At 36.5% G+C, this 25,080-nt stretch overlaps 1 protein-coding gene across 15 annotated transcripts in view; it reads right to left on the reverse strand.

Moving 5' to 3' along the window:
- Nek11 (NIMA related kinase 11) overlaps nucleotides 1–25,080 on the reverse strand; it is a 341,889-nt gene that overhangs the window by 84,776 nt on the left and 232,033 nt on the right. For 13 of the 15 annotated variants that reach the window (XM_058574948.1, XM_046431465.2, XM_046431459.2 and 10 more), the window contains one exon: nucleotides 7,131–7,191. The exons of the other annotated variants lie outside the window; for them this stretch is intronic. In XM_058574948.1, coding sequence (XP_058430931.1) covers nucleotides 7,131–7,191 — 61 coding nt within the window. The remainder of the gene's footprint in view (nucleotides 1–7,130; nucleotides 7,192–25,080) is intronic. 15 annotated transcript variants of the gene reach the window in all.

Consider the following 25,080-nt stretch of genomic DNA (forward strand, 5'->3'; position numbering starts at 1 on the left):
AGGGACGAAGAGCATGAGAAGAAGATTAACATTAAACAGGGATGAGAGGTGGGAGGGAAAGGGAGAGAGAAGGGAAATTGTATGGAAATGGAAGGAGACCCTCAGGGTTATACAAAAGTACATACAAGAGGAAGTGAGGGGAAAGGGAAAAATAATACAAGGGAGAGAAATCAATGACAGTAGAGGGGGTAGAGAGAGAAGAGGGGAGGGGAGGGGAGGGGGGATAGTAGAGGATAGGAAAGGCAGCAGAACACAACAGACACTAGTATGGCAATATGTAAATCAATGGATGTGTAACTGATGTAATTCTGCAATCTGTATATGGGGTAAAAATGGGAGTTCATAACCCACTTGAATCAAAGTGTGAAATATGATATATCAAGAAATTTGTAATGTTTTGAACAACCAACAATAAAAAATTTAAAAAAAAAAGAAGACAAGCATGAAGATGTTAATCATTGCACTTTTTGTGGCGAAAGAATGTCAGAGGCAAACTGTATTTTCAGAGTATTGGTTCTACCACATGTGAATATGTACAATGGTACACTCTATAGAAATTGGAAGCAAATGGACTATTAATACAGTAATATAAATAAATTCCTGAAAAAATAAAAAAAATAAATAAAATTATTTACCCTCAGTAAAATGGCCTCTGTCTACATTCTTAGCTATCTATCCACACCCCTATTTCTGGTCTTTCAATTTCCTTTTAAATGTTCTCCTTCTTCCCTCTTCTAATTTTGCCTAGAATCACTTAGTATCTGGCTTATAACTAATCTTGCTCCCCTGAGAAATTTTGAAGGTAATTTGGGGCTTTATAAAATACCTCTACTTTAGACAATAATCTGTCTTCCATGTATTAAAAAAAATGCCCAGTTAGTGCTCCCTGGTATTGTTACAAAGATTTGCAATTTTATCCTGGGTTCCACTCCATGGATGACACTATGTTTCAAATGGATCTCAACATCCAATACCTCATGCAATGCCTCAAACCTGCCAGTCCTTCCTAGATATCTGACGTGAGTTCTGACAAGGAAGCAGAAACACAATACAGGGTCCAATGATGCTCTGTATACAGGGCCAGATAGCCCAGTATATACTGACAGGACCATAAAGAGAAAAAACAATCTAAAAATAAGCTATTTAATTTTCATATATAGATAAGACCTCTAGAATTTTAAGAAACCAAGTGTTTATTTTATACTTCAGTATTTTTTTGTTTGAGTTACATATTGGGGTGGGTATGCATGATAATAACTTGGGGCCCTAATATACTTCAAAAGCCATGATTTTCAAAGTGATTTCTGGACCTGGAACATCAGCATCACATGAGAAATTGCCAGAAATACAAATTCTTGGTTATACACCAGACCCGTGTTGTTTTAAGCTTCTAAATGATTCTGATATGTGCTCAAGTTGTGGGAACCACTGAACCAATCTGACCTAGATACTACAGAGGAGACAATACATTGAAGTTGGAATGCAAAAGGATACTTTCTAATGCACAGGTCACTCACCTGTGATAAAGGAAGGAAAAATATACTGTCTCTGTTTGAAGTAAAAATAAAACTAGATCTGGGGTCTGGAATGGGGTCAAACCACTGCACTAACATTTTCAGGGCTGCAAGGTTAAAAAACTTTTGTTCATTACAAATCACAAGAAAGGATATCTCTACTATTCTTTCCTTTCTTGTTGAGGATTAGGAGAAGCTCTTGAGAAGTTTGTGGAAGATACTTAACATCTTAATGTGCTCTATGGGCAACAGTATATTTCTTTTTTATTTGTTTTTTTTTTTAGTTATACATGACAGTAGAATATATTTTAACGTATTTATACAAGCATAAAGTATACCTTATTCTAATTAGGATCCCAGTCTTGTGGATGTATATGATGGTGAGATTCACTGTGGTGTATACCAACTGGATATTTCTGAAATGTATAATCTGATGCTGAACACAGGTAAAGTATGAGTAAGGCCATCTCATTTCACAGAGGTTTAATTTTGAAGTGACAAAGATTAAACTCTGATATATTTAAATTTAAATTGTCCCTTGGATCTGTTAACATTCTTACATATATTAATGACAACAATGATTAATAAACTCTATTATTATAATGTGTGAGTCTCCTAAAACCGTAGTTAGAGCAAAGCAAATACCAACTACCTCAGTAATCCTAAACTCTCATCCCCTATAAGACCACAAGAGATTGTCTTCGTGGTTACTATGTAAAGGCAAAAAAGAGCGTGGCACCCTAAAAGTAGCAAACGTCTCCTCAGTAATGAGGATCATTCTGTGAGTTCCCTCCTCAGACAGGTATTTCAAAAGCATGTGCTCCCATCATCTCAATGTCTCCCATCGTCTCAAAGTCATCATCAAAGGACCCCCTCATTTTGAGTAGTAGCATTAGTTAGACTCCACCACCCAACAGCACAAAACGAATGTCACCATAAGAGGTCATCACAGTCAAAAGAAGCAGTAGAGGGGTTAAGGGGATTCCTGTCTTGTCCAGTTTTAGAAAACAAGCACTTTAGCAGTTTACACAAAGTTGATACTAAAATGTCCTATAAATCATGCCAATTGATTCTAGGACACAAGAAGAACAGGGACATCCCAAACTGAAAAGCATTCAGCTTCAATAAATTTTTTTTCAGAATCTTGCAACTGGTCGGTCTGGAAAGAAGCTATTTTAACTTCAAGGTACATGTAATTTTTTTGTTTTACAATTTAAGTCTTATTAATTTAAAAATTCAGGTTTACTATACTCTTCTCAATAATCAAGGTATCCAAAACTCCTAATCCAGCTTTGATAAGAGATTAATAAAGTAATGGAAAAACAATATTGGGCTCTTTGCTTTCCAATGCTCTATGATGATGATGATGATGATGATGATGATGATGATGATGATGATTTTAACTGTATAATTTATGGTGGGAATATAAGTTAGTATAGATATTATGGAGAATATAGTTCTTTAAAAAACTAAACATATCTATCATATGTTCCAGCTTCTGGGTATATATCCAAAGGAAATGAAATCAGCATCATCAAACAGATACCTAAACTGGGCAGGGAGCCACATACCTATAATCCCAGTTACTCAGGAGGCTGTGGCAAGAGGATCTCAAGTACAAGACTAGCCTGGGCAACTGAGTGAGTCTCTATCTAAAAATAACATAAAAAGGCCTGGGGATGTAGTTCAGTGGAACAGCACTTACCTAGCATGAGAGGCCCTGGATTCAATCCCCTACTGGGGTGAAGGGGGAAAATAGCAGCACTCTTATGTTTACACCAATATTCATTTTTAAAAGTTGATTTATAGTCTAAGAATTCACATACATGGTAATTTTTAAAGCCAAAGCTAACAATTTGATAATAAAAAAAGCAGTTCCCTGCTTCACTTTCAAGTTCCATTCTCCAAAGTCAACTATATTTAACTTTTTAACTATTCTTGTATTTACCTTTGTTTTTCCATATCACATTTATACAACTATTTTTTATTTTACATTTTGTACAACATATGACCATCCTACTAATGTTTGGAGAATTTGAAGTGTATGTGTGTGTGTGTGTGTGTGTGTGTGTGTGTATGTGAATGGTACTGGGGATTAAACCCAGGGTCTCAAGCATGCTAGCCAAATACTTTACCACAGAGCTATATCTCTAACTCTTTTAATTTTATTTTGGGACAGGGACTCACTAAGTCACCCAGGCTAGCCTCAAAATTGGAATTATCTTGCCTCAGCCTCCTGAGTAGCTGGGATTACAGCTTGTGCCACTGAATCCCATGGGAATTTGAATTTTGTTCTTTTTCCTCCCCGCCTCTGTCATCAGGTGTTCTCTATCTCCCTTCCTCCCTCCCTCTCTCTCTCTCTCTCTCTCTCTCTCCCTCTCCCTTTCTCCCTCTCTCCCTCCCTCATATCTTTCCATATCCATTGTTCCAATATAGGTATAATAAGTTTTTAAATAATTCAATATTTAAATTATTATGACTGTAAACATTATACACAGACAAGCCTTTAGTGCATGCAGATTAAATTTTCTTTCTAACTTTTTGTTTTTCCTGGAATTAATAATTGCCTTGAAGTTTTTACATTGCTTACTTTTCTGATTACTTCTTCCTAATTCATCTCTAACTCACCAAAGAACCTAAAAACTTCTCTCATTATAGTTAAATTCTTTAGATCCATTCCTCCTCAGGAAAATTCCATTCAGTTTTCAGCCTTCTGACCCATTTCAATCAGAACAGATTTTTCTGCAGGCCTGTTGTCCAGCTGGCACCTGGGAACCTCCCTTTACTCTCATTGTGGGAATCCTGTTAATCTCTTAAACTTCATGTCTAACTCTTTGTTGATTTATTCTTATTTTTTGATGGAGTATAACTTCTAGAAACATTACAGGAAAAGCCATGGAAAGTATATATCTGAGACCTCATTTGTTGAGACTGCATGCCTGAAAAATGTCTTTATTCTTCTCTCACACTTGATTGTTGGTTTGGATATGTAAAAAATTCTAGGTTAAACCTTAGACAACAAATCTTTAGTAAAGATAAGACCCCATCCTTTTTCCTGATACCTTATAAATGATCTGTTTTATTATCTCTAGACATTTTTCTTATTCCTTTGATTAATTTCTTCTTTTTCTGTTATTTCCAGAAATTTCTATTAATTAGATGCTGAACCATCTAGACTGATCTTTTTAAATTTATTTAATTCTGGAAATTCTCAACTTTATCTCCCAAACTTTGACTGAATTTTCTTATTTTGCAATTAAAATTATAATTTCAAGAGCTCTTTCTTATTTTCTGTATATTCCTTTTTGTTTGTTTGTTTCTTTGATGTAATATCTTCTCCGATTTTTTAAAAAAATACATTGTTTTGAAAATTTTCCCCTACATTGTTTGTTTCCTGAGTATTTTATATATTTTTGTTTTGACATCCATCTTTGTTAGATTTCCTCAGCTATCAGCTGCAAATTGGCTATAGGTTTACATCTAAGTATGAAACATAAAAAAAAAAAAACATAAACCCAAACAATTTAAGCTCTTTCTGTGGATCCAGTGATCATTAACTGGTAGGGCTTATTCCTACCATTTTTGAGGGAGAATGTCATAGCCTGTAGGATTCTTAGACAGGTCCTCTTCGAGAGATACCTTCTGAAGGGGTCTGTGCTGTCCTGAAAGTATTTCAGAAGCCAAGCAGGAGTGGTGCCTGGGGATTTCCTCATCCAACATGCAGATTTTCACTGTATCCCTTTTTCACATCACATTGGCCTACTCTTTGGTGTCCCTGGTGTCCCTATGTCCAGCACCTCTCTCATTTAATCTCCCCAAATCAAATCTTGTGTCTTCTGCCTTGACTGTGGAGAGGAACTCCCTGGGAGTGCCAGTGCAGGGAAAGGGACCTGGGATCTCTTGATACTTATGCACACTGTCATCGTTCCTCCTATTTTCATCTTCACACACGTCTTGCCTTCAGCAGTAACAGGGGCTTCCAAATTCTGAGCCTTTCCAAGATCCTGAGGGTTCAGTTGGCTTGCTTCTCCTAGTCCTCCTCCTGCCCTCTCTTCCCTCCCATACACATCCTAGGCACTTGGCTTTCAGATTTGTTTTCTAGATCAGTTACCACTCACCCATCTGTTTTTCCCTCGTCTGAAATTCACCAACAGCTTTCTTCTATTCCTTTTTTTCTTGTCGGTTTATATCAGCAGCTTTATTTCTTTACTGTCACTTTAGTGGGACTCCAGGCAGAGATAAATGTATATTTTGTGTCTAATGCTCATTTCTACAAAATCATACAGTTTAGAAGGGAATTTAGATATCACTTACCCAATCACAGGTTATTTAACTTTTTTTAGTGGAATCTATCTTTTTCAAAACACAATTTTATGTAGAAATTCAATTTATAAAATAGATAAGATTGAAACAATCTTGGATGCTGATAAAGGAAGGCAGTTTGTATCTAATTGCTTCCAAAAACATTTTAAAATACTTTTGAAGGGCCTTTTATACACCAGACATAATGTTAGAGTCTGGAAAAACAGAGACAAGCAGTAAAAACACAGCTTCTGTCCTCATGCTGCTCAGTACATTTCCCACTGCCCAATCTTGGAGGTCCCAAGAGCTGCCTACTTTGCAAATTACTGATCTAATCTCAGATGCAAAGAGGGGAAGTGACTTGGTCAAAGGAAATCCTTCCTATCCTTGTAGGCTATCTTAAGAGTTAAATTTACTTAATAAGTATCATTAATATGCAATTAAACCATCACAGGGTGATGGTCAGGAGAGAAAGATCAAAGAACTATGTTTTGACTGTGGCTTTCCACATGGAGATGTGGCCTGAGTTAGAAAGAGGTTATGTTGTACATAAAGCTCCTAATAAATAATGGTGAATGTTTGCTCACATGAAAGCTTCATTGTTCATCTTTAATCCTTCCATTCCCTTTGAAGAGAATGCTTCTGGTTACATAATTAAAATTCCTAAAATAAAAACTCATAATCAAATTTAAAAGAAAAGTTCATACTCCTTTTATCTAGGGCCTTTAAGAATACTCTGTCTGAAAATATACTGTCTAGTGCAAAAAGTTATCACAGTTGTACTTTTTGGATTTAAAAAAAAAAGACACTAAGAAATAGGGTTTTATCCTTGAAGCACAGCAACCTCATTTATCGAGACTGACAATGCTAAAGAAATTTTGGTTTTGTTTTTCAGACCAAATCTCTTCCAATAACTGACTGACCTTCAGAATGATGGTCCTTTCAGCATGACTGAATGCAATCTGCTTCTATAAAACAAGTTAGGTAGGGTGATTCCTGTGCCGGGATTGTAAACCTGTTATTACATACTGTCCGGCTACCATTTGATCACAAGGAACTACCAACTTTCAATTATTTCATCCTTGGAGATTAAAGGTCATTTATAGTATAATAATAATAATAAGCAATTCTTCCTTGAGTTTCCTGACTCCTTAGCCAGACACTCAGCCTCTATTAGCCTCAGTTTCTTCATCTGTAAAATGAAGAGATTGGGCAAAGTACTTATAAGATTCCTTCTAAGCATTCTAACTTTTGGATATTCCATCAGAATCATTAAGTAACACTATCATTTGGAATCTGAAGAAACTTACTCACCTAGAGAGGTACAACCCAGGACATTTTCCAAACACCTGGCTAATGCTTCAATATCACTGTCCTGTCAAAATGAGAGAAAGATTCATTTTGTAAGGTAGAAGAATATTTAATGACATTTAGACATAGTCTTGGTATATTTAGGTAAAACTAAACAAAGCACACATACAAAAATATGGTTGCAAAATTAGTTCACAAGATAATCTTTGTGTGTGTGGAGTTGGGATCAAACCCAGTGCTATATGCATATTTATACTCTTTTCATATTAATCTCTAGAATTAATACTCTCTCTGTTAGGAAGAATATACACTAAAACTATTAATAGTGGTTTTGACCAAAAGGTGAATTTGTGAGTGATCTGTATTTTCTCCTTGGAGTGCTGCCTTTTCCAAATTTTATATAATAAACAAATATTATTTTTAATCTGTAAAATAATAAATGTTATTAGAATTTAAAAAGGTTTTATTCCATCAATAATTGACTCAGGATAGCAGGAATCTAGTGAAGATTTTTTTTTTCTGGAGATACCATTTCTTAGGAAATTTGTGGCCTTCAGGAAGCAATAAAGCTAAGAATTATAATCTTAATTTACCTTAACCATCAATAAGAGCTATACACACTCATGAGGCCTGGGGTAATACCAGAACTGTATTTGATAACAAATATTGACTTCAAGACAAAATAAATATCTATCCTCCATCCAGCAGGCTGGAAATAATCCAAAATAACATCCTAATGATCTGAGAAAATAGAACCTCTAAATTATTTTCAGGTTTGTTGTTATGCTGAGGAAAATTATCACTTATGGATCACCTGCTCCATTCTGAATCAAGCAACATGATTCACATTGCAGCAGTTGTCTGTGGATCTTAGAAAAATGTACAGCAGTGTAATGGACTGTTCCAAAATGTTATATAAGTGTGCTAGATTTCATTTCATAACATCTGTCGGGTTTTGAGCTGCTACTTTCTTTGCATGTGGTAAAGCCCAGCATCATTTCAAGCTCAGAATATACAGAAAAGGCAATGACAAGGAAGGCACACCTGGGCAGTGCTGGCCAATGAGGCCAAACCACCAAAGACCCTTGGTGCCTAGCCCAGGAACAGGAAGACAGGTGCCTCATGAACAGGAGGAGGGCAGAGCCTCATGAACTAAGCACTTCTCTAAAGGCTCTGCCTCCTATTGGTGATTATACTATGAATGTGAGGAGGATGCAAACATGCAGAGCATGACAGGGTTGAATCCTGTGACAGTTAAGGAGTCTTCTAGCTTTAAAACTCTGTTTTCTGGCTAAAGAGATACATGGACGTGAGGGTAACAGGTTGTTTCCATATATGGCTACGGCAACCCCTCCCATCCTTGTGATCCTATGCCATTCCTCACATCAAATGATAGAGTCTTTTCCCCTGCCCCTGAATCTGATCTGGCCCTATAACTTACTTTGACGCATAGAATGCGGCAGAAGTAATGCTGTGTGAGTTCTCTAATGAGGCCTTGAGAAACTAGGTAGCTTCCATTTTCAGTCCCTTGGAAGCCAATGACCATGTCAAGAAGACCAGACTATGCTATTGGAGATCTCACATGGTGAGAGGCTCTGAAGCATAATTCTTGGGAGGAAAACAGAGGCCCTCTGCCATCAGCGAGCACTAACTGCAAGATGTGTAAGTGAAGCCATCTTAGACCCCCAAGCTAAGTTCCCAACTGAAAGAATTCACATGATTGACTGTAAGCAATATTGGAACTACCTAGTGAGAATAATGAGAAACAGGGAGTCACTGTTTTAATCCACTAAGTTTTTTCATGTACAGAAAATAATAGATACTAAACAAATTGAAGCTACTGACAAAGAATTTTCTATTTTTATGTCCCTGGAACCTAATACAATCCCTGGAAGATGAAAAATTTCAAATGCATAGCTGTCACATTTCTTCCAGCTTCTGTGTTTTGCAAGGAAGTGAACCAGAAGAGTAGCATCAACTCCTTGGGCAGTAGTGTACCTCCAATTAGAGAGCAGGGCTCCCCTCACTCCGAGCACATTTTTACTAGGAAAGTACAGGAAAAGATATACTACTTTTTAATTTTGAGGTTTCAGTTTTATCAGTTAATCTCTTTAAGGCTCATTTTCCTTAATTATAAAGCAAGAAAAATCATGGTCTCCATTTCAAACAGGGCTTTTATGAGAAGCAAACAAGCTTTTTAAAAAAGAAAGAAACATTTTAGTATTGTGTATGACTCATTGGAAATATCCAATGAATAGAAGAAGAGAGTTGGGTAGGATGGGACGAGTTGGAAAAGAGAATGATACACAGAATATTAAGGACTCCCAATCACTGTGCCTGCTGCAGGATGTGGAGATTCATAGTAAGTATTTGAGTTGAATTAATGCAACAGAAACAGCAAGAGTCAGGGTCAGGGCTGTACAAAGAACATGGACAACTGTGCTACATGATTTATATCTTCCTCATACAAAAGTTAGGGAACATCTCACAGGAGTATGGGGAGGGCAGGAATAATGCATAAACAATTAGTTGAAAAAAATCAGTGAATACTCACTTTTATTAAGGGCTCAGTATGTGTCACTGTTGTACCATTTTATATTTATTAATTCACTTAAACTCTACAAGGTTGTGCTATTATTTTCCCTATTTAACAGTTGAGAAAATTGGAACATGAGAGCAGGCGCAGTGGCACATGCCTGTAATCCCAGTTGCTTGGGAGGCTGAGGCAGGAAGTTCACAGTTCGAAGCCAGCCTCAGCAACTTAGTGAGGCTCTAAGCAACTTAGTGAGACCCTGTCAATACATACATGCATACATACATACATACAGGACTGGGGATGTGGCTCAGTGGTTAAGCATCCATGGGTTCAATCCCTGGTACCAAAAAAGAAAAGAAAAAGAACAAAAAGAAACAAGAGTATAAACTCATAAAGATGATCTAAGAACAGTTCCTTGGCAAGATATATAGAAGATATAAAACCTGGGGACAAGATACAGGTAAGGCAGAGTTGGGTGGAGAGGGGTGGGTTCTTCATCAGGTGCTTCCACACCAGGTTCTGAAGAGTGGTTTAAGAAGTTCTCTGTCTAAACATGGATGTGACAGGAGGACATGTATTTGCACAGTGGAGCAAGCAGAAACAGTCATGGGCCAATGGGCATTGGGAGCTCTTATAACTTCCCTTCCAGTCTCTGTAGACTATGGATTCACAGATCATGGACAATAACTGGGCTGAATTTATATTCACAACAAGGGACAAATCATTTTCTCTCTCAAAGCTGTAAACAGGGGTATAGAGACCAAAACTGCCAACTGTACCTATTTAAATCTTTTTGAAATTCTGAAACATTTTTAGACTTATAGAAAAGTTTCAGACAGTATAAAAATTCCTGTATACCTTTTAATCCTGATGTAAATGTTTTACAGTGTTTACTTCTTCTATCTATCTATACACAACAGGATTTCTCAACCTTAGCACCATTGACATTTGGGACCAGATAATTCTGTCTAATACACTTAAGGATATTTAGCAGCATCTGTAGTTTCAAACCATTATATGTTAGTAGGACATTCCCATCTCACCTTCCCTATCCCTAAGTGTGAAAACCAAAAACATCAGGAGACCCTGCCAAACCTCCAGTGGAATTGGGGCAAAGTCTCCTCTGGTTGAGACCTATTGAGCACTCTATTATCTTGACATACATTTTTTCCCCTATTGGTCAATTCAGGAACAATATGAGGATCAATGTAAATGATATTAATAGATTATAAACTGTGGAATAAGATAATATGCAAACTGTACCTTTTAACCTTCAAATGAAACTTTCTCTACTTTGAAAAAGAGACAATTCATAAGAAAGATCAAAACATTTTTTTACATTAAATGCAAATGAACTCATGCCTAGTCTTCCAAAAATTATCATTTATTTAAACACAAATGATCCCAACAGAAGTATGCTTACCCCTTGAGAAAGAGAAAACAAATGGAAGTTACAGGCACACCTTTCCAAGGATATTTCTTGATATTCTGCCCTTTATGTGCACTTTAGCAGAGATTTGGTCACCAAAAACATTATCATGAGTGTATTATATCTCATGTATTATGGGAATTAACTATTAATGAGAATTTTTCATTTTCTTTTTGTTTCACAATTTAAATTGAACTTAGCTGGAGCTAAGCAGCCCAAGAGAACAACTATAACTTAATAAATATCAAATGTCAGTGCCACTAATCTAGTTATCTCATCCAATAAGATGATCAGTCAATCTGCTGATAGACAGATTTTCAAATGCTCTGAAAATAACAAATTGTTAATGAATTTAGATGTTCTTCAAGTCTCTTTCTCCTACAACCATCAACCCCTTCATAAAAGAAAAGTGCTTTAGAAGCATGAAGAACACCTTGTAAGATTCAATTCTGAAAACCTGTCCCACAGATTCAAGTTTAGTCAAATGCCCAGATATGGACAATTGGCTAATGCATTAGAAGTAGCTTCTAAGGAGGAAAGGGGAGCTATTTTCAATATGACTAATCAGACCCATAATGTAGATGGTAACTATCATGCTTGCCTAGCAGCTATCTAGAGCAATCTCCCAATTTAAACAATATTTATTATAGATTTAAAATGATATTTCCTCTAGTAATTCATTTGTTTTTTTAAACTGGTAAATATAGAAAATCATCAAAGAAAATAAACATCACCCCCAATCCCACATTACTATTAACATTCACACTCATAATCTTTTCTATATAGTTCTACAGATATTTGAAATTTTATTATATATGTATTATATATGGGAAGTGTCTATCTTTTAGATTTTTGAGATTTTATATATGTTTCTGGTTATAACATATGTATATCCATAAAGCATATTACACACATTTTGTTTGGACTTTTATCCTATGCAATCAAATATTCTTCAGAAACATAATTTTGATAACTGGATAATATTGCATTCTAAAACTATTATATGTATTTATCCATATCTTTTTCATTAAACATGTAAGTTGTTTCCATTTTATTGTGATATGTATAACATTATAATGATTATTTCTATAAATATTTACTTCATGTTTATTATCTGTTTTTAGCCACTTTGAAATGGAATTTTTGCCACTGAGTATGAACACTCAGAAACCCTCCTCTTCCTCTGCTCTTGCCCTTTTCTCCACACGCCCAAGTAGTATATTTTCTCCATAACGAGCTACAATGTGTTCTTTTTTCATCCTCTTCTCTCCTAAAATCTGTTTTCTTTCAAAAAAAGATATGGTAGATCCATTACAGCCAAAATCATAAGGCTCATGAATTATCTCAGGATATTTTGGCTTCATAAGGGATATAACCTTATTTTAGGGGAAATAATTTCTAACGGCAAAAGCTTAGGCAGAAAGACAGGCATATCAAAGGAGGAAGTTAGATGAGGACTTCACAGGATTGTAAACCTCATGCTGCAGTGGCGGGTGGTGGCACACACCTGTAATCCCAGCTATTTGGGAGGCTGAGAAGGTAAATCACAATTGGAATGTAGCTCAGTAGTACAGCAAATGCTTGCCCAGCTTGTATGAGGCCCTGGGTTCAATCCACAGCAGCAATCACATTTCATGAATCATCATTTAGTTATCAGGCAGTTTTGTCATATTAAATAATCTAGATTATTTCCTTACTTTAGAGCTAGTTGTGGTGAAAGATTTAATTCATGAGAAAAAAAATGTGTCACTTTTTTACTCAGTTCTATTGCATTCAGAAAATATTGATTATGTATCAAATGTGTATAAAAATGTGAAAGATGAATGTAGCTTAAGCCAACCACTTTGAGAATGACAATCATTTATGTGGGAGGGATAGCCTAGGATGGATGATACTGTGTGGCTAGGGAATCCCTATTGGTGCTCTTAATGATTCTCCACTCTTGCAGGAACAAACAACCCCAATCAATTTCCCCAGAAATGTATGTTCCCCACCATCAGGTGGCTGGTAGTACTACCGAAGCTAAGTTGAGAGTACAAAAGGTCTTTCTTTTTATGAAAAGAAAAAGAGCTATGTATTAAAAGTAAAACTCCAATAGCTACTCTTGTTCAAGTGTCCATCATCTCCTGCCTGAACCGAGCAAATCTCCTTACTTCCTCTTGCTTCCATTCCTGCCTCACTTTAATGCATTTCCCTCACAATATCCTTTTTGAATAATGAAAGGTAAATACATATCACAACAAAATAGCTATTTCTTCCTTACCAAGTAAGAAAGCCTCTTAAACCTGTGAAAACTTTGAACATTTTTCCCCACTGAATTCTTTCAGAAGGTTTTATTTGTGTAGCTTCCTTTTAAGTTGGCTGACTGGGTACCCCCGCTTCTCTCTATCTTTTCTCCTTGGTTCTCCTTCTTGGTTCACAAATATTCTATCATGAGGCGATTTCTGACTATTTTGGAGCTGACATCAGGAACACATATGACAACATGCCCACCCCAAGAGGGAACTTTCTTTGATGAAATCTCGATCAAGAACCTTCTAGGAAAGTTTCTGTTGCTGCCTCTGGAGAAACTCTCCTTTCAAAAGATGACCCTGCTCTGACTGCAAATTGGTACAACCAATCTGGAAAGTAGTATGGAAATTCCTTAAAAAATTTGGAATGGAACCATCATTAGACCCAGCTATCCCACTCCTTGGTCTATACCCAAAGGACTTAAAAACAGCATACTACAGTAATGCAGCCACATGAATGTTTATAGCAGCACAATTCACATTAGCCAAACTGTGGAACCAAACTAGATGCCCTTCAATAGATGAATGGATAAAGAAACTGATATTATATACACAATGGTATATTATTCAGAAGTAAAAAAGAATAAGATTATGGCATTTGCAGATAAATGGATGGAGTTAGAGAATATCATGCTAAACAAAGTAAGTCAATGCCAAAAAATCAAAGGCTGAATGTTTTCTCTGATAAGTGGATGCTGCTAATGCAAAATGGGGAAGGTTATATGATGAGTAGAGGAACTTTGGGTTGGGCAAAGAGGAGGGAGAGGAGTGAAGGGAGCCTGGGGACAGGAAAGATGGTGGAATGAGATGGACATAATTACCCTAGGTACATGTATGATTGCACAAATGGTGGGACCTTACTTTGTGTACCACTAGAGAAGTGAAAAATTGTGCTACATTTGTGTACAGTGAATCGAAGAGCATTCTGCTGTCATGTATAACTGATTAAAACAAATAAATTAAATATTTTTTTAAAAAAGGTTACCCTGCTCTGTGTTGAAGCCTAGGCTACAGCTTTCTCTGTGACCACATACAAATCATACAAAACAGTCAGTGACTGTGGGAAGAATGTGAGTGGCAGGCTTAGTTTCTCTTCCCAAATTCAGTTTTATGCTTATTAGTGTCTCTCAGGCTCTCCTTGTTTTGTGGTAGGTACTTTCTGGGGATGATTCACCGTCTCAATTTCATATTCTAGTAGATCCAAAGTTATTTCTATTACATATCCTGTAACCTGGTGAAACTGGGATTTTTAATTGTGTAGGTCATATGTTTATTTGCCTTGGCCTTAGTTTGAAACTATTCTTCATCAACTCAACCTATAAGACCTTCTCTAGTATACTTTGTTACTCAGCAACATAGATCAGCATTACCAAAGTATGTAAAAGAAATATGTCCAAAGAACTTTCTTTGAGCAATATATGAAAATACCTTGAAAATGCTGCATATTCTAGCTTGGAGGTGCATAATACTCATGGATATATTGAAAGTTCTAAGGATCCTTCTAGAAAAGAAAGTTCTAAAACTTTCATGGTTTCCCAAACCTAAATGGCCATGGAAGGCCCAGGAATATTATTTGGGAAATCCTCATATGGAAAAATAAATTAACAAAGCTTCCTGCATTAGTTCATAATTTCTAGGTTCCCCAGTTCATTCTTTATTGAATTCATCTGTCCTGGGATTTCTATAAGGTTTTCGTCTGTGTTTGTATTATTCAGGATTCTCCATGGAAACAGAAATGGAAAGGAAAGGAAAGAAGAGGAAAAGAGAGGAAAGGAGAGGAGAGGCCAGGAGAGGGAGAGAGAATATAAAAGATGGGCTAGTTGCAGAGGCTGGCAAGTCCCAAGATCTGCAAGGTGAGTCCATATACTAGTAATGCAGGACAACAAATTATTTAGCTTGAATCTGAAGGCAGAACCCCCACCCCCAATATCCCAGTCTAAAGGCAGTTGGGCATAAATAATGGTCTCTTAGGAAAGGTGGGTCAACCTTTTTGTTCTCTTCAGGCTTTGAACTGATTGCATGCCTATCCACATTATGGTGTAAAATCTGATTTACTCAGCTTACTCACTTAAATGTTAATCGCACCCAAAACATCTCTATAGAAACACCTAGAATAATATTTGCCCAAATAGCAGGTCACCCTGTGACTCAGTCAAGTTAACACATAAAATTAACCATTGCATGATTCTTACTCTTTTTCTTAACTGACCATAATATATTTAATAATTCTAAGTTATATCTGTGAAAAAATAAATTATTTCTAAGAAGGAGTATGTAAGTAAATCAAATCTCAGGTATTTTTACCTTCTCTATAGGCTCCAAGAACATGATGCTTTTTCTCTGCCAAGCTTTACATTTAAAATCATGTGTCCACATATGTATGTGTGTGTGTGTGTGTGTAGTTTTATAACTACATAATTCACATTGAATCCTTGAATATTAACATATTATATACTTTTGACATAATATATATTTAAAATGATAACAAAATCTCCTCCTTATCCCTGTTTTCATTCAAGAAATATTTGAGGAACTTGGGTGTGTAAAGTATGGTGTTAGATATATTAGCAATGGATTAAAAGGCAACAGAATTTAATCAAAAGAATCATGTTTCTATTGAAGTCTTTTGGGTCAGTCACTTTAATATTGTGAATCTTATGTACACTGGAAATCAAAAGTTCAATTGAAATGCTAATTTTGTAAAAACACTTTTTTAAAGTTCTGAATCATTTGAGGAATAAAAGAATTAATTATCTGTGCTTGTCAAGCATTCCTTTTGTTTATTTGGTCAACTTATTTTTTATATAATTAAATAATTCAGACTCTGGGAAAACATAACAATCTCCTGACCATGAAGAATTTAATAGTATAAAAAGCAACTTTCAAATCCAGAAAGATTTTCTACAATCATTATTTTGTTTTAATCTAACCCTCTGATAGAAACATGAACCAAGTTCTCAAAAATATTCACATTTGAATGCTCAATAAAGAATCTGGTGGGAGAAGGAAGATGGCCGCAAATAGAGTGCATCACCCCCGTGTACCGCGTCACTGTGCAGGTGAATAACGAGTTAGAACGACCAAAAGCTATCTTGTTAGGAATTTCCAGCAAAATTGGGGTGCACCGAAACTTAGAGGAAGGATTTCCATCACCGAGGACCGGTTACTGGGTCTCAAACGCGAGGGAACTGTGCGAATGGAGATCCAGGCTGACTGATCCGCGGCCCGCCCCGTGGCCCGCCCCATGGCTACAGACGGCGGGGCACGCCGAGAAGCAGCCAGCAAGCAGAGAGAAACGGCGATGCGGATTCTGTGGAGTCCTGCCGGCTGTGCCCTCACTGAGCTCCGGGCTGAGTTCGGGGTTTGAGACGGGAAAGGAAGCAGTCCAGTTCTATCCCTCACACTGGACAGTCCACCAAGGAAGCCAGCGGCCACCATCTTGGAGAGCTGACGTCACCATCGCCAGTTTCTGACAGATTGCAACAATAAAACAGGTGTGTGTTATTCAGCCCATCTCCCATACATTGGGGAATTCGCATAAAATCTCTCCCCGGCTTTCCGGGGGAGGGATTATCAGAATGAGCCTGCATAGAGACATGGGGAAAGGTAAAGGCACCTGACCTCCAACTCCCCCTCCCATCAAAGGCGAAAACGAAACCTGTCTTGCCAGCTCTGGGGGAGGGGCAAGCGGAAAAAATCAAAACAATAAGGTGCCAGTTCCCAATAGCCACCCTCCACACCCAGCAAACTGCAGGCCCAGAGTACAGTTTGAACTGCTGAGAGGCATCACACTGGGGAAGGCCTGGCTAGCAGGAGAAGCCAGGGGACGAGAGGCCAGGAATAAACCTAAGCTAACAGGTTTTTGAGAGACATGGGGGGGGGGAGGGAGGATGGAGCAGCCTCACACGGATTGTATCCTACAGCCAGAGGGCAAAATCTTGGCCCGGAAGGCACAGCACCACCTATTGGAAGAGAAGAAAATAGAAGCCTAACAGTGCCCCCCCCCCTTTTTTTTCTCTTTTCTCATTTTTTAAAAATTCTTTAATTTTTTAATTTTAAATTTTTTTTGTTAATTATTTTTTTCTTCAATTGTAATTTTTTCCAATTGTAATTTTTATTTTACTGCATTATATTATTATTATTATTTTATCATTTCTTTTCTATTTTTTTCTCTTTCTTTCTTCTCTCCCTCTCTCCTTCTTGGTTTGCATCCTTACCTTTTCCCCATCTTTCCTCTTAAGCATGAACACCCAGATTACATATAACTTACTAAATGCAAATAGATGAATACTACGAATAGGTCTATAGTCTGCCTAAGCCCTTAACTACCCCCAAGTACTCCTGTCTATTCTCTTGTTAATATCCGCCTGCATTTGAGCAACCCCCCCAAAGAAGCTAACATATACTAACCTCCATACCATCAAATCGCCCGACCTTAACATAAAATCCTAAGTCCAAACCTCAATTCTCTATATGCCATCAAAATATGAAAGCCTTTAATGAAACTAATGAATTTACCTTAAATCACAATTAAATCCAACATCTCTAAACATTGTCTCCTAACACAAAGGAGAGATAGTGGAACTATAAAAACCAAAACAAATTTAAAGGAGAAAACAGAAACATAGCAGTCAAACAGAGTTGGAAAGTAACTTGAGCACCATGAAAAAACAAGGGGAAAAAGGAGTACAAACAATGCAGGACAACTTAAATACACAGGAGAACCTAGAGGCATCAGAAAAAAGGACAGAGAAAGAACTCAAGGCATACCTTACTCAGATGGAACGGAATCTTAGAGAAGACTTTAGACAGCAAGTTCAAACAATGAAAGTATATTTTGAAAACGAATTAAATAAGCAAATTCAAATGGCAAAGAATAAGCTCTACCAGGAAATAGAGATTTAAAAAAAAAATCAAACAGTAATCCTAGAAATGCAGGAAACCATAAACCAAATTAAAAACTCAAACGAGAATATTACAAATAGACTAGATCAAGTAGAAGCCAGAACATAAGATAATGAAGACAAAGTTTATCAACTTGAAAAGAATATAGTCAACACAGAAAGGATGCTTAAAAGACACGAGCAATCTATCCAAGAGATATGGGATGTCATAAAAAAACCAAACCTGAGAGTCATTGGGATAGAAGAAGGCATAGAGGTTCAAACCAAAGGAATGATCAATCTATTGAATGAGATAATCCTAGAAAACTTCCCAGATATGAAAGATGGAATGGATTGCCAAATCCTGGAAGCCTACAGGACCCCAAACATTCAAAACCGTAATAGACCAACTCCAAGACACATAATTATGAAGATAGCCAACATACAGAACAAGGACAGAATATTAAAAGCTACGAGAGAAAGGAGGCAGATTACATTCAGGGGTAAACCAATTAGGTTAATGGTTGATTTTTCATCACAGACGTTGAAAGCGAGAAGATCCTGGAACAACGTATTTCAAACGCTAAAAAATAATGGATTCCAACCAAGAATACTGTATCCAGCAAAATTAAGCTTCAGATTTGACAATGAAATTAAAATATTTCACGATAAACAAAAGTTAAAAGAATTCGCAGCCAGAAAACCAGAACTGCAAGGCATTTTGAGCAAAACACTACAAGAAGAGGAATTGAAAAACAGCACCCAAAACTAACAGTGGGAGGTAACTCAGTAAAGGGAAGGAAAAAAAAATAACCAAAAAGGAAAAACTAGCCATATTAAAATAAATAAATAAACAAGCATGACGGGTAGTACTAACCATATTTCAATAGTAACCTTAAATGTTAATGGCTTAAATTCACCAATTAAGAGACATAGGCTAATAACCTGGATTAAAAAAACAAATCCAACAATATGCTGCCTTCAGGAGACTCATATGATAGGAAAAGACATATACAGACTGAAGGTGAAAGGTTGGGGAAAATCATACCACTCACATGGTCCTCGGAAGCAAGCAGGAGTGGCCATACTCACATCGAATAAAATCAACTTCAAACCTAAGTTAATCAAAAGGGATAAAGAAGGACACTATATACTGTTAAAAGGAACCATCCACCAAAAAGACATAACAATTATCAATATGTATGCACCAAACAATGGAGCTGCGACGTTCATAAAACAAACTCTCCTCAAGTTCAAGAGTCAAATAGACCACAACACAATAATTATGGGTGACTTCAACACACCGCTCTCTCCATTGGACAGATCCTCCAGACAAAAGCTGAATAAACAAACTATAGAACTCAATAACACAATCAATAACCTAGACTTAACAGACATATATAGAATATATCAACCATCATCAAGTGGATACATGTTCTTCTCAGCAGCACATGGATCCTTCTCAAAGACAGACCATATATTATGCCATAGGGCAACTATTAGTAAATATAAAGGTGTGGAGATAATACCATGCATCTTATCTGATCATAATGGAATGAAACTGGAAATCAATGATAAAAGAAGGAAGGAAAAATCCTGCATCACCTGGAAAATGAACAATATGTTACTGAATGATCAATGGGTTACAGAAGACATAAAGGAGGAAATCAAAAAATTCTTGGAGATGAATGAAAATACAGACACAACATATCGGAATCTATGGGACACAATGAAAGCAGTTTTAAGAAGGAAATTCATTTCCTGGAGTTCATTCCTCAAAAAAAAGGAAAAACCAACAAGTAAATGAACTCACACTTCATCTCAAAACCCTAGAAAAGGAAGAGCAAAACAACATCAAATGTAGTAGAAGGCAAGAAATAATTAAAATCAGAGCAGAAATCAACGAAATTGAAACAAGAAAAAAAACCATTGAAAAAATTGATAAAACAAAAAGTTGGTTCTTTGAAAAAATAAATAAGATCAACAGACCCTTAGCCATGCTAACGAAGAGAAGAAGAGAGAGAGCTCAAATTACTAACATACGGGATGAAAAAGGCAATATCACAATGGACACTACAGATATACAGAAGATAATTAGAAATTATTTTGAAACCCTATATTCCAATAAAATAGAAGATAGTGAAGATATTGATAAATTTCTTAAGTCATATGATTTGCCCAGATTGAGTCAGAAAGATACACACAATTTAAACAGACCAAAAACAAAGGCGGAAATAGAAGAAGCCATCAATGACTACCAACCAAGAAAAGCCCTGGACCGGATGGATATACAGCAGAGTTTTACAAAACCTTCAAAGAAGAATTAATACCAATACTTTTCAAGTTATTTCAAGAAATAGAAAAAGAAGGAGCTCTTCCAAATTCATTTTATGAGGCCAACATCACCCTGATCCCGAAACCAGAAAAAGACACTTCAAAGAAAGAAAACTACAGACCAATATCTCTAATGAACTTAGATGCAAAAATCCTCAATAAAATCCTGGTGAATCGAATACAAAAGAATATCAAAAAATATGTGCACCATGATCAAGTAGGATTCATCCCCGGGATGCAAGGCTGGTTCAATATACAGAAATCAATAAATGTTATTCACCACATTAATAGACTTAATCATAAGAACCACATGATCATCTCGATAGATGCAGAAAAAGCATTCGACAAAGTTCAGCATCCCTTTATGTTCAAAACACTAGAAAAAATAGGGATAACAGGAACTTACCTCAACATTGTAAAAGCTATATATGCTAAGCCTCAGGCTAGCATCATTCTGAATGGAGAAAAACTGAAGGCATTCCCTCTAAAATCTGGAACAAGACAGGGTTAGGGTTAGGGTTAGGGTTAGGGTTCTATTCAATTCAGTCCTAGAAATACTAGCCAGAGCAATTAGACAGACAAAAGTAATTAAAAGCATAAAAATAGGAAAAGAAGAACTTAAATTTTCACTATATGTGGAGATATGATAATATATCTAACAGACCCAAAAGGGTCTACAAAGAAACTACTAGAGCTAATAAGTTAATTCAGCAAAGTGGCAGGATATAAAATCAACACGCATAAATCAAAGGCATTCCTGTATATCAGCGACAAATCTTCTGAAATGGAAATGAGGACAACCACCCCATTCACAATATCCTCAAAAAAATAAAATACTTGAGAATCAACCTAACAAAAGAGATGAAAGATTTATACAATGAAAACTACAGAACCCTAAAGAGAGAAATAGAAGAAGACCTTAGAAGATGGAAAAATATACCCTGTTCATGGATAGGAAGAACTAACATCATCAAAATGGCGATATTACCCAAAGTTCTCTATAGGTTTAATGCAATGCCAATCAAAATCCCAATGGCATTTCTTGTAGAAATGGATAAAGCAATCATGAAATTCATATGGAAAAACAAAAGACCCAGAATAGCAAAAGCAATTCTAAGCAGGAAGTGTGAATCAGGAGGTATAGTGATACCAGATTTCAAACTGTACTACAGAGCAATAGTAACAAAAACAGCATGGTACTGGTACCAAAACAGGTGGGTGGACCAATGGTACAGAATAGAGGACACAGAGACCAATCCACAAAATTACAACTTTCTTATATTTGATAAAGGGGCTAAAAGCATGCAATGGAGGAAGGATAGCATCTTCAACAAATGGTGCTGGGAAAACTGGAAATCCATATGCAACAAAATGAAACTGAATACCTTTCTCTCACCATGCACAAAAGTTAACTCAAAATGGATCAAAGAGCTTGATATCAAATCAGAGACTCTGCGTCTGATAGAAGAAAAAGTTGGCCCCAAGCTACATATTGTGGGATCGGGCTCCAAATTCCTTAATAGGACACCCATAGCACAAGAGTTAATAACTAGAATCAACAAATAGGACTTACTCAAACTAAAAAGCTTTTTCTCAGAAAGAGAAACAATAAGAGAGGTAAATAGGGAGCCTACATCCTGGGAACAAATCTTTACTCCTCACACTTCAGATAGAGCCCTAATATCCAGAGTATACAAAGAACTCAAAAAATTAAACAATAAGAAAACAAATAACCCAATCAACAAATGGGCCAAGGACCTGAACAGACACTTCTCAGAGGAGGACATACAATCAATCAACAAGTACATGAAAAAATGTTCACCATCTCTAGCAGTCAGAGAAATGCAAATCAAAACCACCCTAAGATACCATCTCACTCCAGTAAGATTGGCAGCCATTATGAAGGCAAACAACAACAAGTGCTGGAGAGGATGTGGGGAAAAGGGTACTCTTGTACATTGCTGGTGGGACTGCAAATTGGTGCGGCCAATTTGGAAAGCAGTATGGAGATTCCTGGGAAAGCTGGGAATGGAACCACCATTTGATCCAGCTATTGCCCTTCTCGGACTATTCCCTGAAGACCTTAAAAGAGAGTACTATAGGGATACTGCCACATCGATGTTCATAGCAGCACAATTCACAATAGCTAGACTGTGGAACCAACCCAGATGCCCTTCAATAGATGAATGGATAAAAAAATGTGGCATTTATACACAATGGAGTATTACACAGCACTAAAAAATGACAAAATCATGGAATTTGCAGGGAAATGGATGGCATTAGAGCAGATTATGCTAAGTGAAGCTAGCCGATCCCTAAAAAACAAATGCCAAATGTCTTCTTTGATATAATGAGAACAACTAAGAACAGAGCAGGGAGGAAGAGCAGGAGGAAAAGATCAACTTTAAACAGAGACAGGAGGTGGGAGGGAAAGGGAGAGAAAAGGGAAATTGCATGGAAATGGAAGGAGACCCTCATTGATATACAAAATTACATATAAGAGAATTTGAGGGGGAAGGGAAAAAAAACAAGAGAAAAAATTAAATTACAACAGATGGGGTAGAGAGAGAAGATGGGGGGAGGGGAGGGGGGATAGTAGAGGATAGGAAAGGTAGCAGAATACAACAGTTACTAATATGGCATTATGTAAAAATGTGGATGTGTAATTGATGTGATTCTGCAATCTGTATTTGTGGTAAAAATGGGAGTTCATAACCCACTTGAATCGAACGTATGAAATATGATATGTCAAGAGTTTTGTAATGTTTTGAACAACCAATAAAAAAAAAAGAATCTGGTAGTAAAAATGTAGTCATCAAATCAAATTACCAATAGAGCTGTACATATAGTATTTTACATTTCAATTTTTGTTCTTAGAGGCAAATGTCAAATACTATCATAGTGCATACTGAAAGGCTTGTTTTGGTTCTTGAAAACTGAAACTTTGATTTGAAAGTTGACAAGATATTGTTTTGAAAACATAATCTAATAGTATACAATAATATTGATACATAGTTATTACTTCTAGAAAAAATAATCTTATGGCATCTATAGTACTTAGGACAGTTTCAGCTACAACTGACAATGTACATAAAATGACTTAAATAAAAATTTCACCATGTTACTTTTTAAGCATTCCCAGAGCTCCCTCTTTCCAAAAAAATAAAAAATAAACCAAAAATATAAAAACAAATAAAAAACATCCTTATACTTTTGGGCCACAATTGATGGATATTAATTTTAAAACAATCCCCGGAAAGTGGATACGATGGCTAGGCTGATTGGAATGAATCACTGTTTATCCAAATCATAAGGGAAGGTTGACCGCTGGCAAAAGCTGAGGTTCTGACAAAATGTGGGGCACAGCTTAGTAAGAACATGGACTTTCAAGTCCTCCTGCTTGAGTTTAAATCCAGTCCTGCCATTTGCATGTATTTTGAATAAATTACTTACCTATTCATACCTCTATTTCCTCATCTATAAAATGGGTTGCTGGGAAAATCAAATATGCTAGTATTTATAAAACACATAGACCCATACCTGCATATATTAACAATAAGCATTTGTTAATATGCTCTGAAATAGCATCCCATGTGTGTATTGGTATCTACCACGCCTTCTCTGAATATGCTTTTGGAGATTAACATAGTCTCCCAGCATCCTGAAGTAAACCCCAATTTCCAAAGGCATATTTAACTTGCTGCTCCAATTGTTGAAATGGAAGGGCAGTTGAAGAACTCTCTTTCTAAGGAAGTTTGTTTCTCAACTTGTTGCCAATAATCACTCATTCAAGAGACTCCAGTCATGGTATATCATTCAAACTGCCACTGAACTCAGTGAGATAGGTAAAATGAGGAAGAAAAAGAGGCTCTGCCAACCTACTGGGGAAAAAAATCAATAAGAAGACATTCTTGGGGGAAGGCTAGTACCAAAAGGTTTGTTGTCCAAGGCTAAGAACTCTTAGCCATCATGTGGATCAAGATGCAGAGGAAGGAGTCAAGAGGACAAGACACATAGGCATAAGACACTACATCTCTCTCTCCTCCACTTATCCTAGTGAATCTCTTCCTCTCTCTAAATGACTTAAAAGGAGAAATAATTATAAGTTGGCAAAGAAAAAAAAAAGCCTTTGGTTAAGAAAAATGTTGGAGATGATAAACCAATGGAGAGGGTCTGGTTTAAAAGTTAGAAAATGAAAACAATTTCTATAGTACTTGTTAAAGTTGAATATAGGGATAAATAATGGAAAGAACTAACCATGATATTTGTAAAATGATAGCTGCACACAATATTATGTTTGGTGACAAATATGTGATATTGATAGGGAACAGACATGAGTGGTGAAAACAGGAGGTTTAAAGGGATAATTGTATAGACTGTGCTGTGACCCAGAATGCTTTATTTTGAAGGGTGATTTGCCTGAAGCTGCTGTGGCCCTGCCTGGCTTAAGTAGATAGGATACGCCATATTCCTCAGCAAA

The sequence above is a fragment of the Marmota monax genome, unplaced genomic scaffold (genome assembly GCF_021218885.2).
Source record: "Marmota monax isolate L192 unplaced genomic scaffold, Marmota_monax_Labrador192_F-V1.1 WCK01_AAM20220418_F8-fsc00022, whole genome shotgun sequence".
Classification (NCBI taxonomy): domain Eukaryota; kingdom Metazoa; phylum Chordata; class Mammalia; order Rodentia; family Sciuridae; genus Marmota; species Marmota monax.